Source organism: Schistocerca serialis, chromosome 5 (assembly GCF_023864345.2).
Source record: "Schistocerca serialis cubense isolate TAMUIC-IGC-003099 chromosome 5, iqSchSeri2.2, whole genome shotgun sequence".
NCBI lineage: Eukaryota > Metazoa > Arthropoda > Insecta > Orthoptera > Acrididae > Schistocerca > Schistocerca serialis.
The window spans coordinates 340,157,579-340,184,637 of NC_064642.1; the positions used below are offsets into that span (position 1 = coordinate 340,157,579).

General features: G+C 44.4%; 1 protein-coding gene across 1 annotated transcript in view; it reads left to right on the plus strand.

Annotated features, from left to right (window-relative positions):
* The window catches only part of LOC126480962 (kalirin), a 1,643,174-nt gene that overhangs the window by 100,083 nt on the left and 1,516,032 nt on the right, over window positions 1-27,059 (plus strand). Inside the window, exon 2 of the mRNA XM_050104391.1 lies at window positions 6,290-6,482. Coding sequence (XP_049960348.1) covers window positions 6,290-6,482 — 193 coding nt within the window. The remainder of the gene's footprint in view (window positions 1-6,289; window positions 6,483-27,059) is intronic.

A 27,059-nucleotide genomic window follows, 5' to 3' on the forward strand; every position in this document is an offset into this window, starting at 1 on the left:
TACGGTCGCAGGTTCGAATCCTGCCTCGGGCATGGATATGTGTGATGTCCTTAGGTTAGTTAGGTTTAATTAGTTCTAAGTTCTAGGCGACTGATGACCTCAGAAGTTAAGTCGCATAGTGCTCAGAGCCATCATATTAGTTTAGTCCACATGTACTTAGGACCGGGGGTACAGAACATTTTTATTGCTGATGAATATTCATTGGCGGTTACGAATTTGTGCTGGAGTGGGTCTCTGACTTGAATAACGACCCTATCCTGGCAGTACTCTTCGACTTTAGTGATATAGACCAGGGGTCTCCAAACTACCGGCCCGCGTTAGATGGCCGGACATCCCCGGTATCCGGCCCGCCAAATATTTGAGGTGGTACCTACACTGGCAACAATTGAGTTTCGACGCCTATCGCGACCAATACACCGCGACATTGGCTCCTGCTACTCGCTACAAGACTACATAACTAAACTTATTGTTGTGCCGCTTGAAATAACAATGCGTTGACATACTCTACCTCCGTTACGTCTTGCAGTAATAGTGTTGCTAACAATGATTTTGAGATTTCGTTAACTTTGCAGGACGCTTTTGTGAAGAATGTGCAGTGACATACTTTTTTGACGGTGAAATTCGCCAGAATAAAATACGCCAGAATTTCGGTCAGGTACGTCCACCATTCAAAATTATGTAATTAAAGGCCGGCCGGAGTGGCCGTGCGGTTCTGGGCGCTACAGTATGGAGCAGAGCGACCACTACGGTCGCGGGTTCGAGTCCTGCCTCGGGCATGGATGTGTGTGGTGTCCTTGGGTTAGTTAGGTTTAATTAGTTCTAAGTTCTAGGCGACTGATGACCTCCGGAGTTAAGTCGCATAGTGCTCAGAGCCATTTGAACCATTGTGTAATTAAATAAAAATCTTAGTTCGTTTCAGTGCTAGCTATTCCCACAACCTTAGATTTTTGCGATTTCATCTTTCCTTTAGCCTTACATGACGGTGATCATGGAGTGCTAGGGTGCTTTAATCCCACTAGGTAGATCTTGGCCCTTATGACTTCATGGAGGAGTCAATGTGGCCCGCGGACTAAAAAGTTTGGAGACCCCTGATATAGACAAACGAGTTCCAGTCCAATGTGCCAACGAATGCTCCATCTCCGACATTAATTCATAAATCAGGACGCGCCTCTGGAACCGTTGCACAGTTTCATCGTGCCAGTCTCTCTCCACAGATGTTCTCTCCCTGACGCCGTAGGATTCGTATCTCTGAGATTGAGGATATTTCGGAAGTTGTGGCTTTTTCGTTGGACATTGCTCGTGATTGTTCTACCCTGAGAGTACTGTTTCCCATCAGAAGTAATGATAATAATGACGATGATAGACGATTCTTAGTCTTGTGATTGAGCTACAAGGTCTTGTCGAAGGCACTTTTAAGCAGAGCTGAAAGAATTCTTGACCCATAGAAGAGTGCCAAGCAAGGGTCAGGAAGAGCAGATCACTCGTAGAACAAGTTATAAACTGAAAGCACATCTTAGGAATTAGAGAAATCACAAACTCGAAATACGTGGTAACATTTGTAGGTTCTTAAAAAGCGTGCGAGTCTATTTATCGAAATAAGTAACTCAACGTTTAAGACAATTTGGACCAGATCACAAAACAAGAGAAAGAATTAAAGCGACTTCAACCAGCAGAACATCAAAAGTAAAATTTTTGAGAGAACTGTCCGAAAATTTTGGAATAAAATCAGGAGTAAGACTATTAGATGGCTAGTGACCCTGGTTCTTGATTGTCCAATAGAGAAAAGGGTTACAGAATGGAGGAAATCCGTAAATACTAAGGGTATACAGGCAGAAAGATAGCCAAACAAGATTACCGTAGATTGTCTAGTGTTTGCAGATGTCGTGGCATTTGCTGATGGCATGGCACTTGTTACCGACTGACTTGAAAATGCACAAGAACATATCACAGAACTACAACGGCAAGCAAAAAAATAGGACTACAAATATCATTTGAAAAAACATTGTTTATGACAAGCTACACTAATACATCTCAAAAAATCAAATAAATAACAACACTGTATCTAAAGTGCATTGTCTTAAATATCTAGGAGAGTGGATATTAAACAACATGAAGCAAAAGACAGCACCAGAGACTGGAATACATAAAATGGAGACGGCCATTCAGATAACAATGAAAATTTATATTAAAGTCTTTATCTTGGAACAGAAAACTGAAACGGTAGGGAACAGTGTTAAGACCAGAAATACTCTATACAGCAGAAACACTTAAACTGACTACGAACAGACAACTTGAAAATTAGAAAAAATGAAAGAAAAATGCTACGACGCAAAGGAAGAAGTCCATCATAATACAGATTAAAATTAAATACTGAAATTAAAATTAAATACTGAACTGAAAGTTGATTAGGTAACAGGTGTAATGAGAAAAAGGAGAGTAAAAGTCTATGGATACATATGCAGGAAGAATAATGAAAAATAACTAAAAAAATCTTTGACTTACTAAACAATTCCAAATCCAGAATCACATAATTACTTGGCCTGTTGTAATAGAGTGTGTAACTTACCTTTCAAAGTAGGGGGTAGAGTAGGGGTAGAGATATAAAAAATTTAGTAGCCTAATTGAACGCAATAAGAAGCAAAATACCTTTTAAAGAAGCAATAGACAAGGTGGGCTATCGGGACCTATGTGCCACTACATTGGTATTAAACATGTAATTTCTGTTTGATCCACATGTACAAAACGAACTCCAATCATATGTGACGGAATTTCTGTAAATTATGAAGAGATTGTTTAAAAAAATGGAAGGATGATAGGTAGAATGCAAGTGTGTAGAAATGAGGGGACTTTGAAAGGTAAGTTACACACTCTATTACAACAGGCCAAGTAATTATTATTAAATGCTGCGCTCCACTTCAAAGATGGATGGATACGTGACGCTGTTTTTTCGGTACAGCTACCAGGTTTCTGTAAACAAAGGTCGAATCGCTCTACCAATCTCTCTTTTCCTCGACGATCGAAATATTCTCCTTGGCCACAGAGCCGTTCGAGAAACGCTGTGTGAAAGTTGTCCTCGTTGGAAAATCCATTTCCGCTAGATGTTCTTGCAGGCCGGCGAAATGATAAAAATCTCATGGCGGAAGATTCGGATGGCATGGCGCGTGCTTCCGAACATCCCATCGAAAACTAAGAAAGAAAGTTCGTGTTGCGCGCGCCGTGTGAGGTGTTGCATTGTCGTTTGTTTAATTTTCCACTCTACGATTGCTGCGAAAGGATTGTCTGGACATTGTCGTCTGTGGTCGATGTCGATGGCCTTCCTCCCTGATCAGCGTCAGCAACTCCTGAGCAGTCTTGGTCAGATTGTTGGCAACACTTCACTACGCCTGCTCTTAACTTTGCATCTGGTCCATATACAGCCAGAATTTCAGGGTGAATGTGTGTGCAGTATTGGGACTTCACTACAGTAATCGTGCTTCAAATGTATAGTACGTTTCCAGTTGGTGCACCATTTTATCTGCACTTTGTCATCGCATCTGATATCCGTGCCGTAGTAGAACTGCGTCTGCAGGAAAGCTGGAACATGCACTCTCTTCTGACGATGCGCCGCTGTTGTTGAGCAATGGTTTTAGCGTGGGACGATGTGTGTAACTTACCTTCTGAAGTCCCTACGTTTCTTCGTTGGAGGAGGATGGAGAGAGGAAGTGACTACTGCGTCATTAAGGAACAATCCCAAAATTCATCTGAATTAATGTAGGAAACCGCCGAAAACCTAAACCAGAATCTCTGAACTATGCTTCGACCCATTCTTTTGCTGCACATGGGCTTGGTGCAGTAACCACCTCATTTACTGGCAGCTAAGGGTTACTAAGTTAATTCTTCTGGAACGAATAAGTGAAATGTAATCAGTGTAACGTCTTAAATAAGGCTACTCTCTCCGCGTTGACGGCTGATGGGCTGTAGCATTTGTTGTTGTCGTAACCTGAAAATCGCAATTTAAAATTTTACTCAATACGAACACTCTCGCATTGTCGACAGTAAGAGCCGTATTGCATATGAAGTGTACCTTTTAAAGATGTAAAATCGTTTGTACTACACACCAGCACTGCCGTAAAATATTTCATTAATTCGCATTGTTTTCGGTTTAATTAATTAATTTATTCGGCGAATTCATTTCTGGACGTACAGGAGGTGTATGTCTACGCAGGAGTCTGCATATTTTAGAATTTAATTAGCTCCGGTCCAAATTAAATAACGTGAGTGTTGGTCCAAAGGTCTAATTAAATTAACCTGTAACTTAATAAACTTATATTAATGATGATGGACTATATATTTTTAATTAGCGGTTCCGGCGGGGCTTTGCAACTGCTAAACATATATGAGAATTGGAAATATGTTCTATTCTTCTTCTCGTCCTCCTCTCTTTGTCCACCTTCACCCCCTCCCTTTCTTTGTTCATCTTATCATCATCCCCCCTTCACTCTATCCGTCACCTCCCCCCCCCCCCCAGTCTGTCCATCACCTACTACAATTCTCTCTATATCCATCTCCTTCTCCACCCTCTCTCCATCTTCTTCGCTCTCTCTCTCTCTCTCTCTCTCTCTCTCTCTCTCTGTCTCCCTCCCTCTCTCCTCCGCCCCCTATTCCCACCTCCTACTCCCCTCCCTCTGTCTGTCTCCTGCTTCCCCTCTCTGTGTCCATTTCCTCCACCCCTTCTCTCTAAACTTGGGCCTTGTTTGTTGTTAATGGTAATTCAGATTCCGTAGTAGCATTGTAATAATAACTCGGTGAGCCATAAATACAATTTTGCTGTGTGTATAATTTTTATGTAGTAATATATATATACAATGAGAGAGAATATATGTGGGCGAAACAATTTCTCTAATGGTTTAAATGCCGTATTATCACAGTAACAACTATCTTCGAGAAAGGAAACAAAATTGCACGTATTCAGAGTTGGGGGTTATAATAAAAAATGCATATTCTTGTCTACAAAAAAAAACCAGGGTGATTCACGAAGATATGCAGATATTTTAATACGTTATTCTACAAGTAAAACTAAAGAAAAAAGTTCATATAAACATAGGTCCGCAAATATTTACTTACGGAGTTAAGGCTAATAAAAGATTTTGCCTGAAATTTAGCAACTTCGCTAAAATGAAGCCATCTCAAAACCGTACCAGGTTAAAGTAAAGCACGATTTCCATTTATTTTGTTCTTATTGGTCTGATGGAGTGAGTTAAACAGGATGATCGGAAAAGAAGAAGGGAGCCGTGCTATGAATTGGTATAGGTGGGGAAGAGAAGAGTTAAGGTCAGTAGGAAGGATAAACAGCGCGCCAGATCTCAATGTCTGGGACAGGGAGTTAGTTGCTTATGGTAGGATATGGAATGTGTGCAGGTGTAGGGACAGTGAGATGTGTTTGTAAAGGCGCGGCAGCGTACCGGTGTTGGTGATCAAAGGGTCATTGGAATCTGATTTGCAGGTAGCATAGGAGATGCAGAGGTGTTCGATGTGGGTAAGGAGCGGTGGGAATTGGATGATACGGTAGAGGATCCATGCGAGGGAAGATAAATGGATGCGAAAAGCGAGGTGAAGTGAGTGGCGTTCGAATAGATGTAAGGGCATGTCCGTGAAACATTTCTATAACAGAGATGTGTCGGATCAAGGTTTTGTAGGTGTAAGGAATGATGGAGGCCAAGTTCGGCCTATTAGTATTTTTAGTCTGTTGTGCGCTTTCTGTTGGGTGGTTAGTAGATGAGGTGCCCACGTTAGTTGCCAGACGAGGATTAGTCCGAGGTACTTTAATGCGTTAGTTAACTTGATAAGTAAATGGTAAGATAAAGGTCATTGAGGTGGAAGATATGGGTTATTAGTCCTAAAATTATTGTCTGGGTTTTGGAGGGGTTGTTCTTGAGGAGATACTGGTTGCATCTGGAGATAAACTGATTCAGGTGGATTTGGAGGGATCGTTGGGATTTCTTGAGTTTGGGGTAGAGGGCGAGGAAAGCAGTGTTATCAGCATACTAAAAGAGATGGACTGGTGGAGGTTGTTTGGGCATATCAAAAGTGTAAAGGAGATACGGAAGGGAAGAGAGGATGGGGTCTTGGGGCAACCCTGTAAGGTATGGGAATTGTTATTGTTAGCCTTTAACTTAAGAGGACAACAACAATAACTAAAAGCCTGTATGGATTCAGCGCGGGAGGAACACGTGGACCGCACGATGTATATTGTTGTAACTGTGTACACGAGCTGTGGCTGTTGTGTGACGTTTGCGTGTTGTGTGTGCAGGTGGCGGCGGCAGGATGGACGGGGTGCGCGCGCTGGACGTGCTGTCGCTGCTGCAGGAGCGCCTGGCCGTGCTGACGGGGGGCCGCGACCGGCGCGGCGGGCCCGTGCTCGCCTTCCCCGCCACGCCGCGGCGAGAGCGCGCCAAGCCCGACGACTACCGCCGCCTGCTCCAGTACCTGCTCGCCATCCCCTGGTCAGTACCGCGGGCGCGCGCCGTCCAGCTGCACACTGGCGTCTGCCGTGGCCGCATCATTCACACTGCTCCTCTTAATACTCAGCAACTACTTCTCTTTCCTCAACCGCCTCAATCCAGAGCTTTCATTCTATGAACGAAAAGTTTATTTTGGTGCTCAATACATTGTTCTGGGCCACAGTAAGATTAAAGTGCTGTTGTGATCACCAAATAAGTTTGACACCCAACACACAGGCAGCAGGAGGTGAACCCCTTACCACAGAAAGTAGTTGCTCTATTGAGGTGTGTTGTCGCAGAGCAAAGTTACACTAAAATGCAAATGACGTTGGAAACACCGTGAGAAACAATTAACGATCACTTTTTAGTAGAATATCCTCAATAAATACTCAACTCTAGTTTGATGAGATGGCGTGACCGTGAAATAAAAGTTCTGGACACCGGTCTAACGTAACTCATTCAATAATAATTGCTACACCACGAAGATGACCTGCTACAGACTCGAAATTTAACCGGAAGGAAGAAGATGCTGTGATATGCAAATGATCAGCTTTTCAGAGCATTCACACAAGGTTGGCGCCGGTGGCGAGACCTACAACGTGCTGACATGAGGGAAGTTTCCAAACGATTTCTCATACACAAACAGCAGTTGACCGGCGTTGCCTGCTGAATCGTTGTTGTGATGCGTCGTGCAATGAGGAGAAACGCATACCGTCACGTTTCAGACTTCGATAAAGGTCGGATTGTAGCCTATCGTGATTGCCGTTTATTGTATCGCGACATTGCTGCTCCCCCTGGTCGAGATCCAATGACTGTTAGCGGAATATGAAATCGGTGGGTTCAGGAGGGTAATACGGAACGCCGTGCTGGGCCCCAACGGCTTCGTATCACTAGCAGTCGAGACGACAGGCATCTTATCCGCATGGCTGTAACGGATCGTGCAGCCACGTCTCGATCCCTGAGTCAACGGATGGGGACGTTTGCAAGACAACAACCATTTGCACGAACAGTTCGACGACGTTTGCAGCAGCATGGACTATCAGCTCGGAGACCGTGGCTGTGGTTACCCTTGACGCTGCATCAGAGACAGGAGCGCCTGCGATCGTGTACTCAACGACGAACCTGGGTGCACGAATGGCAAAACGTCATTTTTTCGGATGAATCCAGGTTCTGTTTACAGCATCATGATGGTCGCATCCGTGTTTGGCGACATCGCGGTGAACGCATATTGGAAGCGTGTATTCCTCATCGCCATACTGGCGTATCACCCGGCGTGATGGTCTGGGGTGCCATTGGTTACAGGTGTCGGTCACCTCTTGTTCGCACTGACGGCACTTTGAACAGTGGACGTTACATTTCAGATGTGTTATGACCTGTGGCTCTACCCTTCATTCGATCCCCACGAAACCTTACATTTCAGCAGTATAATGCACGACCGCATGTTGCAGGTCCTGTACGGGCCTTTCTGGATACAGAAAATGTTCGACTCCTGCCCCGGCCAGAACATTCTCCAGATCTCTCACCAATTTAAAACGTCTGGTCATTGGTGGCCAAGCAAATGGCTCGTCACAGTACGCCAGTCACTGCTCTTGATAAACTGTGGTATCGTGTTGAAGCTGCATGGACAGCTACTACGAAAAAAAATACATCGCTGTGTCTCGTGATGAAATAAACTGAAGTATCCTCGTACTGAGGAGTGACCGAAGACATTTTTAAAAGAATAAGTTTATTAACAAAATGAAATTCAGTTATAATGCGCTTGGATGAATTTCCACACAATTGCAGTCAATAGAAATGTCCGTTCTATGACGTTGTCTACGATGTACGTACACGACGAACCCTTGAGTCGTGATAGGCAGCGGCGTGAACACTTGGGACGTTACTGGGCCGGTGCTGCCAGCGTGGGACGACTGACGTGCTGCCGGTGACGACCACTATGCACTGGGCCAGGTCTGCCAACATGGAGCCCTGACGAAACTACTGGTACAACCAACCGGTAGCAATGAACTGAACTGGGGATGTGTCCAAACGAAACTGCTCCTACTATAGACTCGAGGCGTGGGGCGTAAATAACTCCGCACGGTCCGGCGGTGGCCTTACTACTAGTCGGGAGCATATGGATATCCGCGTGGCACTGCGTGGGCACGTGATTTGGCGTAGCAAAATAATACCCTGACGACAGCGCTCTGTGCGCCAACAGGTACGCTGCCTATTGGCAAGGCTGAAACTCCCAAACGCTGTGGAGGTGACGTGTAACTCCGTTGTAAACAGCCCGGGCCACACAAGGAAAGATAACTGAGTTGAAAAGCTGTTTACCCACGTCATTCTGGCGGTGCGGCTACCCGCACAGCCTGCCTGGATTGCGGGGAAATCGACTACCAGGCGAGTACAGCATAGATACCGTAGTAACTTTTTCGATAGGGCGCCGTATATTAGCATATTACAGCATATTCCAAACACAGTCTAGCCAAAAATTACTAGAGATCGAAAAATAAATAAACTTCTAGAAAACATGCTGACACTACAATAAACTTTCTTCACGCAGATGCTGCCATCTACTGGGAAAATGCAGAAACGAAAACAAGTGATGCACAGAAGGCACATGGTGTAAAGTCAACGCTACAATCGTGCACAGCGAGTTTAGTTTATTCCCTGAGGTAGAAAAAATAAAAGCTGGATGTAGCGTATATGCCACATAATAACCGAGGAAGCTATAGAAATCGGTCTGCACAGCTCAATAAACGGAGTCTCAAATTCCTTCAAACACGCTATTTCTGCACGACCCATGCATCACTTTTGCCAGAATGCAAATCGTGTCGAGACTGTTTCCTTAATCATGAAAATAATGCACGCCCTTAGTAAATGTTGTGGTTAACTTTATTTTAGTCCGAAACAACTCATCCATGACACTAGAGACCGAGTTCATGTAGACAAGAGTTGTGTAAAGATCTATACATAAATTTTGCTTGAAGTGTACTATCTACTTCAGATGACTCTCGGTTTTCTTATTGATAATCATGAAATGCGCAATGTTCTGATAATCGAACACTTTCATTGTTATTGAAATTCGCCATTTATTGTTACATACCTTAGATATACTTCCAGGATCACATAGAGATTAAGCAAACAGATTAAATTTGAACGTCAAACGTGCGTAAGTGCTACACAAAAAAAGGTTGAGCATAAAGGAAATGCCATTGTAATATTTATGAGAGAACAGTTATTGAATGCTGCACCACACTTCAAAGTGACACAGATACATGGCACAATGTCAGCCATTCGAGAACCGTTACGAGAATGCCTTCGTTATTGAAATATCTGCGATTGCTGCAACTCAGTTTCTCGATTGCCTGGACATCGTTAATATCCTTGGCCTTCCTTAATGGCCTTCTTCCCCGGTCAGTACCACTCACGTCTATATGGCTTTGGTCAAGCTGTCGACACCAGTTCATTACGGCTGGAGACATCATTGCTTTTGGTCCATAAACCACCAGAATTTCATGGTGACTGTGCGCGCAATTTAGACGTTTTAGCCGCGAGAATCTTACTGTCCGACGTGCTTCAACTTTCGAGAACGTTACCAATTGCTGCGCCATTTCGCTCGCACGCGGTGTCACACCTGTTACCTACACGGCAGCGTAAGCACTTCTGCAAGAAATCCAGAACATACACTCTCTTTGACAGTTCTCCGCTCTAGGTGCGGAAAGGTCGTAGCGTTGTACAACATGTATAACCTACTTCTGAAGTCCCCTCGTATGTAAGACGTTCTCTCTCAGAGTTAGAAGAATGTTTAAGTAATACTCGTTGCGAAAAAGGGGGGGGGGGTGTACAATTTAACGTGTCATTCCTGGCGGCTCCTTACATTGTTGAGAGGTGAAGTTTACATTCAAGGCAGGCTGAAAAATTCCGTGGGCCGGTGGTGATTCGATCTCGTGAGTTCTCGGTTTCCAGCCATGTGCTTTACCACTAGACAACGAGGTCCCACTGAATAGGTGGTGATACAAAGCAATTAAGAAAATTGGCCGTACCGTCATGTGTCCAAAAGGTAATGAACGGTAGGATAGTGTGTTACTGGTTAGCAGAAACGTTGTGAGTCAGCAGGAGCACATTCAACGGTGAGATGAAAGCGCGCGACGGAAATCGGCGGTCCCCCAGGCGCGTCGCCGGGCTCAGGTTGGGCGCGCGTGATCTGAATTACGGCCAGGCAGCGGGGCGCGGCGCGGCCCAGCGATCGTTATGACTGCCCTGGCTGTGCTGTCCTTGTCGGCTTACCACGGCAGCTGACACCCTCTGCGCAATCGTCCGGTGGGACACCGAGCTGCGGTAAAGACATTCACACTGGCCATCAACAATTCACCGCGTAACGCCACCGTCAAATGATACTTTGTTCATACTACTTGTCAACATAGCGTCTCGTCACTCAGCACGGTACTGAACGACCAGAGTTGGGCGACGTGGGGACTTCTGTCGGAACATGCACGGTCCAGTCACATTAATGTCGGCAAAGCCTATTTTGGACGTCAACCTGCAATAACCATTCACAGCACTAGTGGAAGATATACACTGAAGAGCCAAACAAACTGGTACACCTGGGCTGGTCCCGGCGGAGGTTCGAGTCCTCCCTCGGGCATGGGTGTTAGTGTTTGTCCTTAGGATAATTTAGGTTAAGTAGTGTGTAAGCTTAGGGACTGATGACCTTAGCAGTTAAGTCCCATAAGATTTGACACACATTTGAACATTTTTTGGTACACCTGCCTAATATCGTGTACGGCCCCCGTGAACACGCAGAAGTGCCGCAGCACGACGTGGCAAGGACTCGACTAATGTCTGAAGTAGTGCTGAAGGGAACTGGCACCATGAATCCTACAGGGCTGTCCATAAATCAGTAAGAGTGCAAGGGGTGGAGATCCCCTCTGAACAGCACATTGCAAGGCATCCCAAATACGCTCAATAATGTTCATGTCTGGGGAGTTTGGTGGCCAGCGGAAGTGTTAAACTCAGAAGAGTGTTCCTGGAGCCACTCTGTAGCAATTCTGGACGTGTTGGTTGCCGCATTCTCCTGTTGGAATCGCCGAAGTCCATCGGAATGCATAATGGACATGAACGGATGCAAGTGATCAGACAGGATGCTTACGTACGTGTCACCCGTCAGAGTCGTATCTAGACGTATCAGAGGTCCCATATCACTCCAACTGCACACGCCCCACACCATTACAGAGCCTCCACCAGCTTGAACAGACCTCCGCTGACATGCAGGGTCCATGGATTCAAGAGGTTGTCTCCATACCCGTACACGTTCATCCGCTCGATACAATTTGAAACGAGACTCGTCCGACCAGGCAACATGTTTCCAACCGTCAACAGTCCAATGTTGTTGACAGGCCCAGGCGAGGGGTAAAGCGTTGTGCCATGCAGTCATCAAGGATACACGAGTGGGTCGTCGGCTCCGAAAGCCCATAACGATGATGTTTCGTTCAATGGTTCGCACGCTGACACTTACTGATTGCTCAGGATTGAAATTTGCATTACTTTGTGGAAGGCTTGCACTTCTGTCACGTTGAACGATTCTCTTCAATCGACGTTGGTTCCGTTCTTCCAGAAATATTTTTTCCGGCCGCAGCGATATCGTAGATTTGATGTTTTACCGTCAAATGCTCGTACAGGAGAATCCCCACTTCTTCTTTGAGAGTAATGGAAATAAAAGGTTTTTGAACAAATCGTGCAAAAATTAATTACGTTTCCAATTCGATCTAAACTTAATCGTTACAAGGATAGTTGTCACGTAGTAAGAAGACCAGAGAACCAAAGTGGTCTAATTGTTAAACTTACTTTTCGAATTCATAAAATTGTTGGGTAAAACTTACACAAAAAATTTTACGTTTTTTATGTGCGAGAACTAGGGGTTTTTAATATTCAAAGACGATTTTGCCGAAATGCGCTGTAGCTTAGGTGGATAAGGTAGGCCAATTAGAGACTGCTTTCCGGCTTGGTAGAGCGCTTAACGTCACACACATACGTATACTACGAACTATTTGAATTTAATTTCGCCAACCGTAAAAAGATTTATTTTGTTTCTTAAAGAAAAATGGATGGTGGCGGTGGGTCTCATGCGGGAACCCTTAACAGAAGGACGACATGGCTGTTCCGAAGCCATCTGCTCCAGTTCATTACAGAATCCGACCGAGTCATAACGGTCCCTTTATCTGTTGGGCACCAACTCAATCGCCCCCAGATGAATTACTGACCACGAGACTGCTCTGTCCCTAATGGCATTGCGGACAATAGGACATTAAGGTCATCAACACTCGCCACGCATGGAACTACGCAAACATACGCCCAGGTGTAATCGCCCCCATATCGCTGTGGTATCGGCGTACGCTGTACGTCATACGGGATTGATTAGAAACTAGGCTTCGGTGGCCGATGTCAGTTCGCGGATACAGCCGCATCATGTTAGACAATGAATGTTGCAAGTATATTGGAACTTCCGATTTTGGGAACATGTCGTTCGTGGTGGACGACGACATTGCGTGTCTGTTTGTAACTTCAGATTTTCTCTAGTTTTCCACAACAAATCAAATCAAGTTTTTGTTCCAGTTTAGAATGTTATGTAGAAAATGCCATTTCAAAAGAATGCAATGTTTTTAATTTGCTGTACTTCAGCTGAAGCATATCACTTTGTCACGAGAGTTGACGAGTGTCGAAATTACTCAAATCATTAAAAATCCGTAAAAAAGAACAAAATTCTGATGTATCACAGCACGAAGATGTGCGGGAGTGCTTGAAATCAATTGAGATTTAATAAAGCTGTGTTTAACAACACAAGTGTTGCTTGCCACTATTCTATAAGGAACTTCACCATTAGTTGTAAGTTCACTTTACAACAGGAAATGTCACTAAGCTCAGAGTTAGCTTCTCGAAATAAGTTGTCAAGTTTTGTGGCTGAGATATATTGGCTGAAAATGTCATCTTGGGACAAATACGAGTACTATACGACAGCAATCAGCAGTATCTTTTACAGACTTTGTATGGATTTGTCGGGAGGCTGTGTGCTTCAGGGAAAGTGCCAGATGGTTCGGTAGTCGTTGACTGCGTGGGAACGAAAAGTAGTAGTTTCTTTTACTTTGGGGCACCAGTGCGAAGTGTTTGAATTCACCTTATTTGTGCTGTGTAGAGGATTTGTAGCTTCAAATGGCTCTGAGCACTATGGGACTTAACTTCTGAGGTCATGTGTCCCCTAGAACTTAGAACTACTTAAACCTAACTAACCTAAGGACATCACACACGTCCATGCCCGAGGCAGGACAGTAGCGGTCGCGTGGTTCCAGACTGTAGCGCCTAGAACCTCTCGGCTGGCTAGAGGATTTGTAATGAGAGTTTCATATAGCCAGGACATGAGCTCGAAGTTATAACTGGATGCACGAGCCGGCCGTAGTGGCCGAGCGGTTCTAGGCGCTACAGTCTGGAACTGCGCGACCGCAACGGTCGCAGGTTCGAATCCTGCCTGGGGCACAGATTAGATGTGTGTGATGTCCTTAGCGTAGTTAGGTTTAAGCAGTTCTAAGTTCTAAGGGACTGATGGCCTGAGCAGTTAAGTCGCATAGAGCTCAGAACCCTCTTTCTTTTTTAAATACACGAGTAGCTTCACATCGCCACTGGGTGCCAACTTAACAAATTTTCCTTGAGGTGTCTGGATGTTTGCGCAGGAATTGCAGCACATTCTTCCTGAAGGGCCAAAACCCAGAAAAGCAATTGATGTTGGACGCTGGGATCTGGATCGAAGTCACGTTTTAATTCTTCCGAAAGGTGTCCTATTGAGTTCATGTCAGTACATGAGGTTTGGCTGGTCTAGGTTTAGGTGTGGTTGTCCTTACGCGTTTCAGCTTCACGATCACATCACCAACGGCCGGTTTGAGAAGCCAGAGAAGGGTTTAAATGTCCTTGATGGAATTGTTACTCAGGTGACATGCAGTGGCTGGCCCACGTTCGAAGTGACTGAACTCTCCTGACCGATCAGTTTGCTGTTACTGCTCCTCTACTGACACAGTTCCCTCCATCTCGTTTCATACTGCCGGTTCCACCTCTCGTGACTTCTAGTGGTCAGTTCCTCATTACATAGGGGTGTCCGTATACTTTTGGTGAGAGAGTTTATCTGAGATGAATGGCTTAACTGAATGCTTATTTCTGCCTCAGGTCACACAAGTGGTAAAAAGTCGGAGTGGGTAATGATGCAAGGCATCATCCGAGGATCTGAATACATAAAACTGAACAGCGATAGGAGATAAGTTTACGTTGTGAGTTCGTCTTATTGACTGTTCAAATGCACTCTGACGAGTTACTTAATAAGAATTCAGATCGCTCGATGATGACTTGTAGTACGCTGAAACTTGTAATAATGGTTCCATTTATGTCACCTGAGGCTGACACATGTAATAGTTAACGTCGTTTTAAGAAACATGTGTTTGTAACGAGCGACAAACAGACGCTATCCGACTATGCTGGGCTTGATACGAAACAAATGATGAGTAGCATTTGACTGTGCTGACTAAATGTGTATGCTGAAAATATGGAAATGCAAATAGCTCCCGAACTACCAGAGAAAATACGCCTGACGACTCTTGGGAGAATCCTCCCTCGGGAATGGGTGTGTGTGTTTGTCCTTAGGATAATTTAGGTTAAGTAGTGTGTAAGCTTAGGGACTGATGATCTTCTCAGTTAAGTCCCATAAGATTTCACACACACTCTTGGGAGAGGCACCTAGTATAAGGCTGTTCATATATCGCTGTTGTCGTACGAATGTTATACTGGCTCTGATCGCATCCAAGATGGCGTCATGTATTCTGCCAACTGTCAGCGTGACTTTTGTCGGGAAGGAAACCATGTAAATACATCGTAATTTGTTAAAATCACGAAGTAAAACAAACATTTCACGCCAGCTTCAGTTGGTGCCCAGTTGTTCTCAATCAATGTGTTCTAGTGCTCCTCAGTGTACGCCGATAAAGCTCGTACTATCGATCACAAGCTTGAGCTGTTGGTGACACGTGACATGAGAGCCTCACTTCATGCTGTTCACACCAGAAAAATCGACTCCAGCCGTCTTGCTGTTCAGTATTAGGACATATATCGAATATTTTCTCTAAATTCTCAAAAGAAACACATTAACGGACACTGTGTTACTGTACTCGTCTCTTCAGGAGCTTTCGAATGCTGTTAAAGAAGGTATATCCTTCTGTAAAAACCTCATATTTGCAAATACACTTCTCAGGTTTGCGCCCAGATCGTATTATCTAAATCGTACAATATTTCATCGATGCAACTGCTCGACATCAGCAGGTGGTGGCAGCTGCTGCTGTCACTGCTGTAAGGCGCGACTGATGATAATCGTGCGGGCGGCGTCGAAATTTATCATGCCGGGAGCAGGCAATACGCGTGCGCGGTAAGACGCTTGTTGTTAGATGAAAGCGGCGCTCCTGGTGTCCCTGCCGAGATCCGCAGAAAGGCCATCCGCTCGCATGCGCTATGGGCAGTGACCGTGCTGCCGGACGCTCCTGTATTTAAAGGCTGAATTAAATCCCAGCAGTGTGTTGCAGCGATTAAATATTGTGCGAGTTACACAATACGATTCCGTGGCAAACCCGAGAAGTGTATTTGCAACAGATCTGTCGGAAAAGCAGGAAAAGTCACTCATACTTGTTTTAATATGGAGGCTGATACAGAATTTAAGAGGATTACACATGCAACAAAATTACATGCCCTTTGCTTAGTATTCACCGGAAACCCCGTTTTGATATCGTGAACTATCTGCGAAGTAAAAGGGGTGTTGCGTATTACGCGACTCCGTATAGTGTGCGTCATCACCTGACAATTTCCAGGAAAGGTGCACATCAGTAATACCGAAGACACTTCAAACTGACAATATGACGGAATATTTGTTGGTAAATAAAAAAGTTAACATTTGAAACTTGGCATAGACAAGGAATGACAGTAGATATGACTCTGCCTTCCCGGACCTTTATTCGTGGCGGAGAGGATTTAAACTGTTGGGACTGGGACGCTGAATCTACATCTTTGGCGCAGGCTCCGACAGCGGTGTTCGATAAAAGCGGGCGCGGACCGCGGCAGAGGCCCACGGAAATGCGCTAATGGGAAATTCCTGCCGGGCCGGGCAGGCTCGGTCCGCAGCCGGCGGCGAGCGGCGGGTTTCCGCGGCGCCGTGCGCGTTTATTAATGCCTCCCAGGGGCCGCCCGGACTGCGGAGCTCGGCTGCCGCACTATTAATTGCTAATTACTCTATAGTGCAGTGCGGGCACCTCACAACCACACCAACCTGTATTACATTTCGGAGAAGAAAGGAGAACCATTCTGTTGCCATCACCGGCATCATCATGCCATGCATCACCCAACTGTGAGCTGTTTCGGTACCTGCAGTACGTACTGCAGTCACGACTTTACCGATGAACAGAAGCGAACGTTGCCGTTGTCAAGCACTGTTCGGTGATTTTTACAAGACGTTCTCTCGGTTTTTGAGGCATCAATCGAGGTTCGTATCACCATAAAAAGAACCAGTTTTAAAAAAATTATTTTGAGATTTTTTTATTCGGTGTATATCTTTAGTACATATTCAGGACTTCACCCCGTGAGAGCTGTAGTCAATTGTACTGGTTCAAAAAAAGAATCGTAACTCATTGTTATTCTGCAATACTACTTGTTGGTTTTGGAACAGCGACCACTGAATTCGTCGCGTTGATAAAGTTATCGCTATAGAATCCATCACGTCGTTCTAAATGAAACGAAACTGATAGATATAAAGGCAACTTCGGTAATACTAGAAGGGACTGTTAGTGATCATGGTGGACGAGGGCCGTTCAGCAAGTAATGCCACACTTTTTTTTTTTCTGAAAGCAGGTTGGTTTTATACAGGCTTCGAATACACTATATTATTCTCGACTCTTTTGGCTACAAAATCCTGTTTTTCGACATTTTCTCCGTTAAATGCGAAGGCCTTACCGACACCCCCGGTGTCGGCCTTACACCACCTTACTGTTAGGGCCTGCCTCCCCAGTTCCTGCCTCCGCAGTTCTGTAGAGAGGTCTTTGTCCGCCGTCGATCACCTCGAATGAGTCTGTCCGCACGTTCCACCACTGCAGGAGCCACAGGTGTGTGCGCTCGACCAGGACGCGGGAGATCGGACAGCACTGCGCGCTCTTGTTTCGATGACGACAGATGCCTCTCTCAACGACTCACAGCGCTTTTGGTTGCTACTAGTTCTTACAAATTAAAATAAATGAAAGCTCTCTGCTTGGAACGCACCACCGTTACAGACGCAATTTTGAAGGCTGCGTATAGTGACGCCACCTATCGGAACTTCATGAAACTATAGGACTGAAGCGGGAATATTCAACGATGTCCCACAGCAAATTACGTATTTTTGCTAGCGGAACTGGCAGGGAAACGTGTTGCATTACTTATTGAACGCCCCTCTCACTAGCAACGCTCTCGACTAAGTACGGGCAGCACTAAGTGTTTATGAATGCACGAATTATTTATAATATGAAAGAATATGCACAAACCTTCCTTGTGAATAAGTCTATTAATCACGGTCCTACTTCATTTTATAATATTTATAGGTCCGGGTCAAGTTTCACGGCTCACTGGAATTGGGGGGACCGCGTACTGTATTGCATTTCCCGCCACATACCGCCTCCTCTCTTGCCAACCAGCTTGTAGCTTTCATCATGGCCACGAAATGTCACACGAAACGCCAAATAAAAATGCTAACAATACGTACATTGCACATTCATCATTTCATTAAACAATAAGTTATATACTCAAACCTTCCTCGTGAATCATTCGTTTTACTAGTATGAGCCAGGCAACATGAGCTTCCTCCCACATTCATTGTGTGAACAACAGTATCCAGACACGTAATAGTGGAAATTAACGTGAGGTGTGCCCACCCTTCACCACTTTGGCATCTTGAATTCTGCTGCGGACGGTTTCAGTGCGGTGTCGAAATGTCTGTGGAGGAATGGCAGCCCATTCTTCCTCAAGAGCCGAAACCAGAGAAGATAGTGCTGCCGGGAACTGGGGCCAGCCCCTTCAGCAATGTTATTGTCCACAAACTACTCCCTCACAGATGATGCTTTATGACAAAGTACAAGGTCATGCTGATAGAAATAATCATCGTCTCGGAACGTTTCCCCTGCTGTATGCAGTACACAAAGCTATAAAATGTGTGTACATTCTTCAGCATGTGGTGTTTTCTGAAGGCGCAATAAGGGGACTACACCACAACTACGAAAAGCATGACATTCTCCGCACTTCACTGTTGGCACTACACGTCAAGCCAGGTCCAGATTCTCGTTTTCGGTGATCCTCAGTCCAGTGGCACCGGTCTTGTTCAACACCTGAAGCATCGCATAGATTATAGAAATGTGTCGCAGCTCCTTATAAAGGAGCTGTTCGACCATTGTACCCCATTTTTCGTAATTCCTTGCGCACTGTCATTGTGCTAGCTGGGCTGCTAGCCGCACTTTGGAATTTGCGACTGATTTCATGCGTTACAACTACCTTCCACAATTCATGACGGTCCCTGTTCGTCAGTACAAGAAGTCCGGCTGGTCTTGCTTTAGCTTTGGTTCCTTTGCGTTCCCAGTACACAATCACGTTACCAACATTCGCTTAGGCACCTTTAGAAAGGTCTGAAGTGTCCCTGATTTATTTGTTATTCAGGTGATATTCAGTGACTAGACCACGTTCAAAGACCCTTAACTCTCCTGACCGACCCATTCTTGTTACCGCTTCTCTACTGACGACACAGTACTTCCGTCTTCTTTTATACTGGCGCGTCCCACATCTAGTGGTTAATTATGTGTTACATAACAGTCCCCAGATAGTTTTGATCAGATGGTGTATGTCTCGCAAAAAGACCAAGACGAGAGAAATTCGATCTTCTTCGGACGCTTAGCGACTGTCGTTCATCAGATGCGCCGTTCGTGACTGGGACTACAGGAAAAGAGGAGGGGGTCCTCATATCTGCTACATTCCGTAAGGTGGCATGCAGCCGAGAAATTTAGATGTTGCCCACAGTAGTATGGTTCCATTTTAAGACGCAAAGCATTCATACACTACTGGCCAGTAAAATTGCTACACCAAGAAGAAATGCAGATGATAAATAGGTATTCATCGGACAAATATATTATACTAGAACTGACATGTGATTACATTTTCACGCAATTCGGGTGCATAGATACTGCGAAATCAGTACCCAGAACAACCACTTCTGGCCGTAACAACGGCCTTGATACGCCTGGGCATTGAGTCAAACAGAGCTTGGATGGCGTGTACAGGTAGAGCTGCCCATGCAGCCTCAACACGATACCACAGTTCATCAAAAGTAGTGACTGGCGTACTGTGACGAGCCAGTTGCTCGCTCACCATTGACCAGACGTTTTCAATTGGTGAGAGGTCTGGAGAATGTGCTGGCCAGGTTAGCAGTCGAACATTTTCTGTATCCAGAAAGGCCTGTACAGGACCTGCAACATGCGGTTGTGCATTATCCTGCTGAAATGTAGGATTTCGCAGGGATCGAATGAAGGGTAGAGCCACGGGTCGTAACACATCTTAAATGTAACGTCCACTGTTGAAAGTGCCGTCAATGCGAACAAGAGGTGACCGAGACATGTAACCAATGGCACCCCATGCCATCACGCCGGGCGACACACCAGTATGGCGATGACGAATACACGCTTCCAAAGTGCGTTCACCGCGATGTCGCCAAACACGGTTGCGACCATCACGATGCTGTAAACAGAACCTGAATTCATCCGAAAAAATGACGTTTTGCCGTTCGTGCACCCAGGTTCGTCGTTGGGTACACCATCGCAGGCGCTCCTGTCTGTGACGCAGCGTCAAGTGTAACCGCAGCCATGGTCTCCGAGCTGATAGCCCATGCTGCTGCAAACGTCGTCGAACTGTTCGTGCAGATGGTTGTTGTCAAGACGCGAATGCTCAGGATACATGAACCGGCAAACGTCTCCATCTATTGACTCAGGGATTGAGACGTGGCTGCACGATCCGTTACAGCCATGCGGATAAGATGCCTGTCATCTCGACTGCTAGTGACACGAGGCCGTTGGGATCCAGCACAGAGTTCCGTATTACCCTCCTGAACCCACCGATTCCATATTCCGCTAACAGTCATTGGATCTCGACCAACGCGAGCAGCAGTGTCGCGATACCATAAACCGCAATCGCGATAGGCTACAATCCGACCTTTATCAAAGCCGGAAACGTGATGGTACGCATTTCTCCTTACACGAGGCATCACAACAACGTTTCACCAGTCAACGCCGGTCAACTGCTGTTTGTGTATGAGAAATCGGTTGGAAACTTTCCTCATGTCAGCACGTTGTATGTGTCGCCACCGGCTAATCATTTGCATATCACAGCATCTTCTTCCTGTCGGTTAAATTTCGCGTCTGTAGCACGTCATCTTCGTTGTGTAGCAATTTTAATGGCCGTTAGTGTATTTATGGTGCGATAGTAAATGGCAAGTTGTTATAAATAAAATGGTACTGTCAAGCTTGGTGAAAACATGGTTTCGTTACCTCGTCGTCATCATCATCATGATCATCATCATCATGCTAAGTAGTAGCTATCTTGACCTGTTATGGTCTCGTCGGAAAGTTCTCTTGCCTTGTTGTCATTGGTCGACCTACCGATCTTACACTTTCCTTCTGTCGCAGGTACTTCGCGATTGTTGGAAACTACCCTATCCATAGCGACTTAACTTGGATCAAGCTTCGATTTTAGAGGCTAGGCATTCCCTCAGATGTGATACCTTTACGTAATGAAATCGGCCGTTCTCTGCGTCGGGGTGTGGCTGTAATAGAATTTGACAACATTGCTTTGTCAATAAACTATGTTTAACTGATTAGGTCTGACAGTCGGGCATTTGACTGCTTTCAAGAAGCACCCCAGTGGTCCTGGCGAGTGGCCTATTTGAGACGCCATCGAGATGTCCTAGGCGCTCAGTTCTCCCAGTCGTTACCACACTGAGTACAAATAAATGTCCTTATATCACCTGTTGTATGTGAGTTTATAAGTCGAAAAATATTAATTGTGGGTAACACTAAGAGTACACAAAGACTGTGAAAACCTTTCATATGAATACGTATGGTTTGAGTCCCCCCCCCCCCCCCCCCCCCCACGGTTTATGCAATTCTTTCTATTTGACACCACCTCGGCGGTGTATCCATCAATTTCATTGCTTGTTTTACTCACGTAGTTTCATATCTGATATTACGAAGCTGAATGGACACGGTTACTTGCCTTTATGCCAAAGGAAATACTTCCAGATTCTAACACAGGACCTTGGTATCAACAGGCAGCGACCCTCACCCACTAGACTGCGGAGGCGAAAGCGTTTAATATATTAAAACTTCCGTAACTCAGCACAGTTTATTACTTCCAGATTGATGAGATAGAATTACGAAACTCTGCCGGATTATCGAATACAGTTATGTAACAAGTTAGTGAGCGCAACGAAACTAATAAAATGCCGGTTCATGTATCCTGAGCATTCGCGTGTTGCTTATATAACTCGACTCGAAGATAACTAGGCACGCTCGGATCTTCCGTGTCAGAATATAGTTATGTAGTCGCTTTTTCCACAGTGCGGATATACGATGTAGTGTTTCTGTGGTAAGCGAAATACTGCTACATCGAACTGCATTTGAATTCAGTTCACTTTATAATTAATAATGTTCGTAGTCTGGATGGTTTTCAGTTTTAGTTGCCTCTCTCTTAGTATTTACACCATTGGCTGTACGGATTTCATTTAATTTTTTCGAAAATTTTTAACGTCGCTTATTTACAATGTATTTCATATTCATGTGGAAAGTGCTTGTAACTTCGAAATTGGATTTATGCAAGCATACCTACACTTCATTGAGTAATCGGTAGGGTTTGCGGCAATAAGCCCAAGGGTGTCTTTTGTCTACTGTTGCTTCCTCGTCCCTCCTCTCTTACGTTTTTATTGATGAAACAGTAATTACAGCAATAAAAATGATTAGTAACAAACGATTAAAATATACATAAGGGCGATGTAGATGATGTTATTCCTTCAAGTTGAAGCGGAGCCGACATGGCAGAACATTACGATTAAAAGTCGATGCATATATCAACGGTTACGTGGCTTAAGAATTTATGTGCTTAGTGAGCATAAGTGCATGTTAATTTATGAGGAACATGCTGATATACAGTATTCCTGTTTCATAGCGAAGTGGCGGTCTTAAGTGGCAACAACGAATTTGTAACTGTCTGAGGTAATATACCTGGGAAGGTAAGTCTTTTCGTATATCTTCTTCGGGGAGAAGAAAGAATACGCATCCGGTTGGGAACACGACAGTGCACAGGACTGAAACAGTTTCAGTGGCCCTAAGTAAAGGCTCGCTGTGAATATGTAAAGGAGAAGACCAAAGTATTGACCATGTGCTGTTAGCTCTCAATAATTGAACGAAAGAGAGAGACATTGTAATGAAACAAATATTTGGAAAAGCGTCAGGCGGTCCATCAATAAATTAGAGGTATTTCGTAAATTCGTAAAGGTATGGCAACGCTCTGGCTTTAAATGTAAGTTAGCACATTCCTTGAAAAACATAGATATAAGCTATTAAGATAGCTGATGCATAATTATAGCACATACCTTCATTGATACAGTTATTAGATCGTGTACATAAGAAAAGTAAACATATCCATTTTAAAATATTCATTTAAATTGTAAACATCTTGATGACAATGAGGTATTTGACACTTGTTGCCCCAGAGTTTCCAGTGTCGTTTTTTTTATATGAGAAGCTTAGACGGGAATGATATTTCAATTTAGCACCTCGCTTCCCGACATTCCTTCTCTATAAATTATTCTTTGCGAGAATATTTGCAGGTTTCACATATAGAAATACTTAAAATCAGACACCAAAATACAATAAAGTAAAAGGTATGAAATATGATGAGTTCAGTTAACCTGAAAATGTTGGCCACGCAGTGCAGAAAGGTTACGTGACTCGAGGGAAGTCTGCAACGAAAACAATCTACACCTACGTGACGGATCTGCAGTTCACACTTAAGTGCGTGTCAGAGGATTCATCAAAATACTTTCGGACTATTTCTTTGCTGTTCCACTCTCGATTAGAACAGCAAGCGGGAACGACGAACACTTAAATCTCTTCATACGAGCTCTGGTGGCTCCAATGGTTCTGAGCACTATGGGACTTAACTTCTGAGGTCATCAGTCCCCTTGAACTTAGAACTACTTAAACCTAACTAACCTAAGGACATCACACACATCCATGCCCGTGGCAGGATTCGAACCTGCGACCGTAGCGGTCCCGCGGTTTCAGACTGTAGCGCCTAGAACCGCTCGGCCACTCTGGCCGGCGAGCTCTGATGTGCACAGTATTTTATTATGATGGTCATTACTCTCTATGCAGGTAGCAGTCAACAAAATATTTTCACATTCGGCGGAGAAAGCGGGCGATCGAAATTTCGTGAGAAGATCTCGCCGCAACGGGAAAAGCCTTTGTTTTAATGGTTGCCACCCCAAGTCGAGTGTTATATCCGTGACACTCTCTTCCGTTCTTCGCGTTGACGCAGAAAGATCTGCCCTTCTTTGAACTTTGACAATTTAATCCGTCAATCGAATCTGGTAATGATCCCATACCGTACAGCAACACACATAGGCCTGTGGTACGTAACACGTTTAGATTTTCCTCTTTTCGTTTGAGCCTTTCTTCTGATTTTTTTTAGAAAAATAACCTTTACTATTGTTTAATATTTGGACTGCATAAAATGAGCCGGTTCACTGAAGCAGTACGAATGAACAGCTAATTATCAATTATCATCATTTCGAAATCGTTGCCAGTAATTTCGCAGCTCTACTTGGGGCGCAAAAAGCCAATGGTCTCGCCTGGGGTCCGCGCAGCATTAACGGCGAGTGATTTAAAGCTGTATTAATTGCTACTGTAAGCCCTACTTATATCGGACGGCGCTTAACTCTGTTTACTGCGCGTTATTTATACGTTGAAGGTAAATAATATGGCTCCCTTGTTAACCGAAACTCTGGCGTCCTCTTAGCGGAATTGTAGCCGCTCTCCCGTTAGGTACAGTAACAGCTTCCTTCGCTAGGCACGACCTCTTGGTCACCTCAGTGTCTCATATTTGGTGCAAGTAGAACTACGAATCAAGGGCGTTGCGTTTTTTCCACCAGACTAGACGCCCACGCACACACACACACACACACACGCTCGCGCGCGCTTAACGTTTGCAATCTAAGGAAAAAATGATTAGACTTTAACTTTTCGTAACTCTCGATGTCATTACCGCCGGAGAGCATGGGCTTCTCGAAGGAAACGGCCTGCCATTCACCTGCTGTAAGTTAAAAAAACCACTAAAAACATAATGCAGAATAGCTGGAAGCGAATGTGAACTTCGCAACTTCCGAATTCCAGTTCACTGATGGTAGCTGCATACGAAACCACCTATTTTCCATAATCAACTCACCCTATTAAAACCCGCGAGTAATTAATGGCTTACGCATAACTGTTTCGTTTTTACCGCTTTTCTTCTTCAAATAAATAAAAAGCGGCATTCTTTGTTGCGTCAGAACTTTACCGACCAACTTCCAGATGTTCATGAGCATTGTTCGATTGTTAGCGTTTTGATATGAGCAACCGTTGGTTTCCATTGGTTCATGCCAACCAAAGACACTGATTTTTATTTGTGAGGTGTAAGCTTCGAAGACCCATCCGGCCATCCAAATTGAGCTTCTCCTTTGTTTCCGTAGATCGTTTAAAGTAAACGTGGAGTGATTTTTTTGAAAAGGACACGAAACATTTCCTTCACCGTGAGAGTCCCATCCCAAATTATGCTCCATTTCTAATAACCTCATTAATGCTGTGCCTTCCTTTCTTCCTACTACCGTACACGTACGGAAGAATGCTTTTTGTACATGTCTTAAAGGTTGTTCATGTGGAGTACCGATACTTACAGTGTGCAACGCAAAATGAGCATGTAGCCCGATACCGATCCGATATTCAGTATATAAAAAATAAAAATGGAGCCAGTGTCATGTTGTAGTCGTCGTGAAATTTCTGAATTCCTTTCTTACTTTTTTTCCAGAGGATTGATATGTAGTAATGTTATGGCACTGTTAGTCCGTCGTTGTCACAGGTGTCTACATTTTGAAAAGCTGCTGCATGCGACTAGTTCAACGTTGTCATGCGTTGTGCTGTATAGCAAAAGCATTGTCGCATTAATTTTTGTGTGCGTTTATCTATACGTGATATTACCCTGTTGTTCTCAAAGTCTAAGCCAGGGAAGCAATAGGCAAGAGGGAATTTCACTATGTTATCTATAGCGAGTATCACGACACGTGTTTCAGTGCTGTTCGTATTTGCATCGTGTGTTTAAATATTTGTATTGTAACACAATCACAACAGACAAAATTATTACTCTGTATCGATTTGCTGGAGACCAAGGACTCCTGATATCAACAAACCCAGCAAACATACCACAGTTTCTGGTGGCATTCGACTTGGCCTGCATAGCTTGCTTAACGGAGAGACCAGGAATGTGTAGTTTTCTTTTGCAGGGTGCAACGAAGCTAGTCCTCTTTAGCGTTTATTCCATAGTACAAGGCCCGCTGTCTTCATGATTTAGCAAATTTATTTAACTTTGTGGACAGATGCCCTTGGCGTAGAACAAACGTTAGTCAACCTAAGGGAGGAAAGTCGGGTGCACCACGTGTCTGTGAAGCGTGTAAATTTTGTTCTATGTGCATCGTATTTTCTGAGGCAGAGATTGAGAACCAACCAAGATTCGCCGAAACGAGCGTGGAAAATCGCCTAAAATCCATGCTTAAGCTAGTGGGTGTGCTAGACCAATTGTCATTAATTCGTTGTGTGATTACTATCCTGTTGTGGCTCGCCTCCCATTCTCGTAAGCTATCACGTTCTGCGCTAAATTACATGAGTTCAGAGCAAGCTATTCACACTCATATTGCTAATGGAAACTGAGGAATCGGTATCATTCTTCTTGGCAGAGAAGTCCTAAGGAATAAAGATGACTTGGAATATTGAAGACATTCATTTATTGATGGAATTATAAAAAATAATAACGTAGTAGTACCATAGTGAACCGTTTCATTCTTTCGCTGCACATCTCCCTGCATTATATGCAGATATTCCTTATTGTTCAGCAAAACTGATTATACTAGCCCTCTTCGATTTTCTGTATATGTTCAGCTTTTGAAGATCGGTGACTGGACATCAGTTTACTGAACGCACACCTCCAAAAAAATAACCTTTGAAGATTAGAAGATTTTCAAGCACTGGTAAGCACGAAACATTTGTGGTATGCCAGAAGAACAGCTGGCAGCTGAATGCGCAGCTCATACGTCTTGTGTGTGTGATGTTCTGTGATCGATTCTTGCTGGTAACAACTTTTTTCTTTTTATTTAATTCTATATCTCTTATCAAACAGAAATTATAATTAATAATTACTAACTCAAAAATTTTTAAT